The sequence below is a fragment of the Salvelinus sp. IW2-2015 genome, linkage group LG2, assembly GCF_002910315.2.
Source record: "Salvelinus sp. IW2-2015 linkage group LG2, ASM291031v2, whole genome shotgun sequence".
Classification (NCBI taxonomy): domain Eukaryota; kingdom Metazoa; phylum Chordata; class Actinopteri; order Salmoniformes; family Salmonidae; genus Salvelinus; species Salvelinus sp. IW2-2015.
The window spans coordinates 26768304-26775689 of record NC_036839.1 but is presented as its reverse complement, the minus strand read 5'-3'; the positions used below and the strand labels follow the sequence as shown (position 1 = coordinate 26775689).

Below are 7386 nucleotides of genomic sequence, written 5' to 3'. Positions count from 1 at the left end.
AGGGTCAGGGTTGGGTTAAGGTTAAGGTGTTGGGGTTAGGGTTGGGGTTGGGGTTAGGGTTGTGGTTAAGGTTAGGGTTGGGGTTAGGGTTAAGGTTAGGGGGGTCAGGCATTCGTTCTGGGTGAGGCCTGCCAGTGTGTTTGCTTTTATGTACCTCAATGACCGCTTTGAGTATCCCCTCTTCCCAAGTGCACTAAATAGGGTCTGTGTGGCTGAATGAAAGTCTTTCTGTTGTGTACATAGTCTATGGAATCTAATGAGTTGTGATTTGACAATGCCAGTGAATGTATGTTTTGGGTGATAACTGGAATTGTGGAGTAGGGCATGTGTGTCTGTGTCCTTGAAATATACTTTGTTTGTAAAGAGACAATGGGCGTGTCAGTATCTGGAATAAAAAATGGTTCTGTCCAAGAAGTTGATTGTATGTGGGTGGATGACATATTTAACTGTTATGGTCGGATGATGGTTATTGAGTATTTCAATGAATGTTGTGAAATGTACCAGATCATGTTCCCACACACACATATCATCCAGGTATCGTCTATAAAACATGGGACCCAATGGGCCTTTAGCCAGGACCCTCAACTCCCAGTCTGCCATATCAATATTAGCATAGGCTGGGGTGAACTTTTTACCTATCGCCGGCCCATAAATCTGTACATACTGTAGTGTTTATTATTAAATGTGAAATCATTGTTTCTTAAGCCAAGTTCTAGAAGCTGTAGGAGGTGTGAGTCTGGTCTATATATCTCCGGAGTGTAGATTCCACTGCTGTCAAACCTGACAAGACATCTATGTTGGTGTAGAGATAATCTATATCTATAGTGAATAGGTATGCATGTGCTGGGACTGGAATGTTGTGAAGTGTGTCTATGAATGGCATGTGTACTTAAGGTAGCTAGGGTGATTTTGTGAGATGGGAGTGAGGAAGTAGTCAATGAATTTGGCTGCTGGCGAGGACACACTCCCACAGTCTGACACAATAGTTCTTCCCTTCAGGACCTCAAAAGGGACTATCCATGTATCTGGTGCTTGATGGATCTTAGGGAGGAGATAGAAGAGTCTCTGTCTGGGTAATTCTGGTCCATCTAGATATTTCTTTTGTATATGTGTAATGTACTTCTTTCCGTAGAGATYTGATATTATCTGTCTGATTTGTATTTGTGTCTGGATCTGTGTAGAAGCAGGGATAGGAGTATAATGTTGTGTACTAGAGAGTTGKCGGTGGGCTTCAGAGAGGTACTCTTAGTTGTCCATAATAATGATCTTTGAGCCTTTGTTTGCTGGTTTTCTGGTTATATGTTTGTGTTTCCTTACTTTAGCTAGGGCTTGTCTTTCTTCTAGWGTGATGTTCTGTTTTGAGGTTATGGTGGAGGTACAAGAATTCCTTCTTGATCGATTTGAGTTAAGTATAGCGTTTTTTAGGTTTTTTTAGAAGGTTAAGAGTTAGGGTTAAGATTAGATTAGGGTTAGGTAAGAAAGTACGGGTTGAGGGTAGTAGGGCTTAGATAGGTTAAGGAAAATAGGATTTTTGAATTGTGTCCCCCACAAAGGTTAAGCCGTAACCAAAAGAACGTGGTTGTTTGGGGTGTGTGTGTGTGTGTGTGTGTTGTGTGTGTGTGTGTGTGTGTGTGTGTTGTGTGTGTGTGTGTGTGTGTGTGTGTGTGTGGTGTAGTGTAGTGTGATGTCAGTGTGTTGTGGTGTGTGATGTGTGTGTCGTGTGTGTTAGTTGTTAGTGTGTTGTGAAGAAGAGGGGTTAAAAAAGATCCCAAGAAGGGTGACAAAGACAGTTAGCAGATGGGGAACATACGTCTGCGTTTCTCTATTATGTTGAGGACCAGCCATTCCACCCACAGACAAGTTATAGGTTGGAACACAATTGTCAGAAAAAAGTTGTTAGAAAACTTAAAAATGTAAATATATGTCTTGTATTCTGAAGGGGTGAAGAGGCACTTTTTTTTGTAGGATCTTTCAAACATTTTGGGCCAACCGAGCCAAAGCTATAAGCGCCAAAGCATGATTTTGCTCAGGTTCTAAAAACATAGCCCCTGGTAACAAATAAATGTAATTAAAAAGCCCCAACTTTAAACCAAACTGGCATGCCCCCACGAACTACAGGTTGTATGCTGGGTTACCTTCTGGCTTAGTCAACATATGGTTATGAAAGGTTTTTCCCCCCACTGACAAGCCTTTATATCTGCTTAGTTAGGGCCACTATTCCTCCAATCCCTGCGTCCACCCCCCCTCCTTCCCAAACCCCTCTATTCAAACCCTTGGCGTCACCCCCCTCTCCACCCCCTCTTCCCACTCTTGCGTCAACCCCACCCTGCTTCCCACCCGCTTCCAACCCTAGCACGGGTTTCACCCCCATTTTCTTCCCACCTTCTCTTCCACCCTGCAGGTTCAAACCCCCCCTCTCCCAACCCCCTATCTCCACCTATTACTGGCGTTCACCCACCTATTCTTCCCACCTCTCACCCATGCGTCACCCCCCTTACTACCACCCCTCTTTTCCACCCCTGCGGGTCACCCTCTCCACCCCCTCTTCCACTCTGCGTCACCCCTCTCCCCACCCCCTATCCACCTCATGCGGTCCAACCCCTACTCTCCAAAACCCCTCGTTCACCACTGCCGGTCGCCCCCCTTTCCACCACCTCTCCAAACTGCGTACCCCCACCCCCCTTTCCCACCCCCTCTTTCAACCACCTTCGGCCCTTCACCCCCCCTACTTACCAACCCCCTTTTATCAACCCCTGCGTGTCACCCCCTTTTCGTCCACCCTCTCAACTTCAGCCGTCCAACCCCTCTCCCCACCCCTCTTTCACCCCTGCAGTTCACCCCCCTCTCCGGCCCCCTTTCTTCACCCTGCGTCACCCCCCCTTCTCCCCACCCCTCTATATCAACCAGCTTCAACCCCCCCTCTCCCCAACCCCTCTTTCCCACTCTGCATTCAACCCCTCCTCCCACCCTCTTCACCCTGCGTTCCCACCCCCCTTCTCCAACCCCCACTTCCCCACTCTGCGTCACCCCCTTCTACCACCCCTTCTTCAACCCTGCCGGTCCCCACCCCCCCTTCTCCACCCAATCTGTGTCCACCCCTGCGCGTCACCCCCTCACCCCACCCCCTTATTCCCACCCTGGCGGTTCACCCCCTTTCCCCCACCCCTTTCTCACCCAGTGTTCCAGCCCCCTCTCCACCCCCTCTTCACCCTGCGTCCACCCCCCTCCTCACCACCCCTCTTCAGCCGCGTTCACACCCATCTTCAAACCTTCTCCTATTTCAAACCCTTGCGTTATCCCCACCCCTTCAACCAACCCACCCTACTTGTTTCCACCCTGGTTGGTTCACCCCCTCTTACCCCACCCCTTTCTATCCAACCCCTGCGTCAACCCCCTTCTTCCAACCTCTTTCACACCCTTATGGTGTATTTTTCACACCCTCCTTTCCCACCCCCTCTTTCACCCTATGCATGTATGTCACCCCACCCTGATTTTCTTCCACCCCCCTCTTCCCACCCTGCCGGTCCCACCCCTTCTTACCACCCCCCCTCTTATATCAAACTCTGCGGTCAAACCCACCCTCTTCACCCTCGTTTCACTCAATGCCACCCCACTCGCTCCACCCCCTCACCTTCCTCATTGCGTCACCTTCTCCACCCCTTCTTACCCTGCTCACCCCCTCTGATCTCGCCTTTCCCATGCGTCACCCCCTCTCTCACCCACTCTTGCAACTTCTAGCGATCCCACCCCCCTTCTTCCACCCCTGCGTTCACCCTGGTGTACACCCCGCTCGTCAACTTCGCGTTCACCCCCTTCTTTCACTCACCCCTCTCACCCCCTCGTCCACCCGATCTCTCACCCCTCGTCATCCCCCTTCTGCTCACCCCTCTCCTCTCCACGCCCCCTTCGCCCTCTTCCCTCTCACCCGTTTCCCACCCCTCTCACCCTGCGGTCCACCCCTCTCCACACCTCTGCCGCGAAGTCAACCCCCTCTACCACCCCTTCTTCACTCTGCCGTCACCCCCCCTCTCCCCCTTCTTTCACCTATGCCGTCACCCCCCTGTCCCAAACCCCCTCTTCCCACCCTGCGGTCACCCCCTCCCTCTCTCTGCGCACCCCCTTGCCACCCTCACTCTGCGTCACGCCCCTTCTCCAACCGCCCTTCACCTCTTGCGTCACCCCCCTTCTTCCACCCCTCACCCTGCGGTCTTCCACCCGGCGTTCCAACCCCTCTTACCCTGTTCCACCCCCTCTCATCCTCTTTTCACCCACTGCAGTCCACCCCCTTTTTCTCCACCCCTCTCACCTCTGCGTCCCACCCTCACCCCCTTCAGATGTTCCCCCTCTCCACCCCATCTTCACCTCGCGTCACCCCCTCTCCACCCTCTCATTTGCGTCCCGTTCCACCCCCTGCCCGGTCCAACCCCCTCTCCACCCCTCCTCACCCCAAAGCGGTCTTCCCTCAACTATCAGACACCCCGACCAGTGTCCCCAGACTGCCTGCCAGATAGATCAAGCCAGTGGGATCAAAGGGCGAAGTGAGACCCAGAGGCGTATGGCTTGCTTCTTGTCTGTGCGGTGCTTCAAAATGGCAACCTATTCCCCTAGTCCACTAAGGGGCTCTGAGTCAAAGATAGTGCTCTAATATATAGGAGAAATGGGAATTTACCATTTAGAAATTCCAGTCCTCCCCTTCTGGCTCCCAGGCTTTGTAGTAAATTAGCAGTGTCATTACTGGCCGCCTTCTCTTGCTGCCCAGACATAGCTTCATTTCAGCTCAGCCGCCTCTGCCTTCAGATCAGGAGGCTTCGGCAAACTGTTTTCACTAGGCCTTTGTTTGGGTCTGTGTTGTAAGCCAATATGGCATCTCTCTTGCTGTGCTGTTTATTCTGGACATATCATCCTAGAGGGGGATTGCCGTCCATTGGCCTTTATAACTTTGTGTTACTGTGCTCCCCCTCTTTTGTCTTTCTGTCCTCCTTGTTCATTTTCCTCTTCGCCCCACACTCCCTCTCTCATGTGTTCCCCCTCTCCTCCTCCTCCCCCCACCCCCCACCCCCCCAATTCCTCCCCCCAGAAACAAAAACTGTCTGTCATGAAATCGTAAATCCATTTGCTCGGGAACGGTTATACTGCCGTTTTCTTCCTTTTCCCACGAGAACAAAAAGCAAAAAGCGCTTATCAAATTTATTCAAGAGCCAGAGTAAACAACACAAGCCCCGTGGCAGGAGGACAAACGCCACACACGGAATCCAACCACCCACACGGGATTGTTCACCAAACAAAACATGCCACACACTTTTGGCCTCAGAGATAAACATTATTCACAACTGCACCTGGCCTGCTCCTCATGTCTTCCCTCTCTCTCGTCTGTCCTCTCTATGTCTGTTCTCTCCTTTCGTACTCCTTCTATTGTTCTTCTTGTCGTTCTCTTCTGTTCTCTCTCTATGTTTCTGGTCTTCTTTCTTCTATGTCTGGTGCCTCTCTCTATTGAATCTGGCTTCCTCTGGTTTCTCTCTCTCTTTGTCACTCTGTCTCTCTCTCTGGTTCTCTTCCTCTTCTTCTCTTCTTCTCCTCCTTGCTCTCTAGCTAACCTCAGTTGTGGGAACATATATTTCGGGTAAATATAAGCCTTGGCCGGAGGCATAGTTGGTTGTTATGCCGTTATTTCAACCAGTGTTGTCTGTTGGCGAGAGTGTCTTGTCTTTTTTACTATTGTGCGCTCATCGAAGATAAATTCCAATGTATGCATTTGAACTTACAAATTGCTAATGAATGAAAGCTGAACCTGTGTCTCTGTGTGTGTAGGCAGTCTGTCCTAGGGACAGAGAAGGAAGTGACAGAAGRGATTTGAAGAGATATTTACCTGTCCATCATGCCAATACAGTCCTGCAGTCTGGGTCCAATACACCTAGATGAGAGGGGGAAACAAAACAATGAATTAATCAATCAATCGATCAATCAATCCCTCCAGCGTCCGTCTCAGTGTCTTGAATCTGYGCTATAGCTCCTAGACCTGTGTCAGTGTCAGTATGTTCTGTCCACAGAAAGAACCAAGCGATGACAGACAGTCACAGAGAAGAAGGGGTACAGAGACGAGAATCAGAGCGTAAGGGAGTCAGGATACTGGATGGTGAAGCTCTTTGATGTAAAGAGGGTAGGGGGAGAGGGAGCAGCCTGGGCTCAGAGCCATACRAAACATACTTTACGTATTTCTGAGCACCTCCAAGATGCATGATACCTACTAATGTTRTAGTTACTTTAGACAGAAATGAAAGTAGGGAGGTTGGGCGTAAACTAAGACCGTCTAGCAATCCATAGGTTCCATGTTCGAGTCGCGTCRAGGACAACTGTAGCATTTTAGCTAACCCATTCCCTAATCCTTATTCAAAACGTACCCAATCCACCTAACCCACGATGTAAATTTACCTAACCTTTGTCGTTTTAGCTCCCMWAACCTTTCACRCAAATKATCATAACCTTTGTCGTTAGTTCACCTAACCACCAATGTAAATTCTCCCCGTAATTCTCCTTTGTTGCAACAACGCAACAAGCAACCTGGTCTCAGATTAAGACGTATAATAGTATACTATAATACTATGAAAACTTACGCCATCCAWTTCRTATKCTATTGTACAACCAGGTAAGACGTATGATACTATACATCCTCTAATTCATATGATATTGTATGACYGCTATTCCATTCATAATGTAATCTAACGTAACRTAATACATCATACTAAATGGAGTGTCACATATTTACATACAGAATAATAGGAATTGCCCTGATAGCACTTTGGCGGGAGAGGAAGAGATGATCTCTGATTCTGTTTGAGTGTCTGAACTGAAGGGCAGCCTGGGAACAGTTATTTTGACAAAGTGTCAAGATGGCATTTCCACGGATACACTCATTTCCATTATATTTTGTAACAATGTTGTTATGTGTAGATGGAGTTGTGAGCTGGCTGTCTGCCACTCACGAGGAAATAGAACACAAGACATGCGGGGCCAGCCCGGTGGACTGACTGACTGCAATACCAAATGATATCTGTCTCCTTCCTTCTGCTGCTAAATATTACATCGCAGGCTTCACAGCACTCAGAGAGCAGAGGGAGAGCGGAATCTCTTTTGCAGCCTTTCTCTCTCTCTCTCTGTCTCTTTCTCTCTCTGTCTCTCTCTCTCCCCTGGGTATTTTGCAGTTCCTGTGGGTGCGTGCGTACGTGTGAGTGAGTGAGTGTGTGTGTCTGGAGACACTGATAAACATTGGCTGGATATGGGAACACCAAGTTACAAGGGGTCAGCACCGAGGGGAGCATAGCAAGGTGTTTGTGTGTGTGTGTGTGTGTGTGTGTGTGTGTGTGTGTGTGTGTGTGTGTGTGTGTGTGT

The 7386-nt window shown here is 49.3% G+C and overlaps 1 protein-coding gene across 1 annotated transcript in view; it reads right to left on the bottom strand.

Moving 5' to 3' along the window:
• The window catches only part of erbb4b (erb-b2 receptor tyrosine kinase 4b), a 627991-nt gene that overhangs the window by 99873 nt on the left and 520732 nt on the right, over positions 1-7386 (bottom strand). Inside the window, 1 exon segment of the mRNA XM_070446280.1 lies at positions 5867-5911. Within this exon segment, the coding sequence (XP_070302381.1) occupies positions 5867-5911 (45 nt within the window).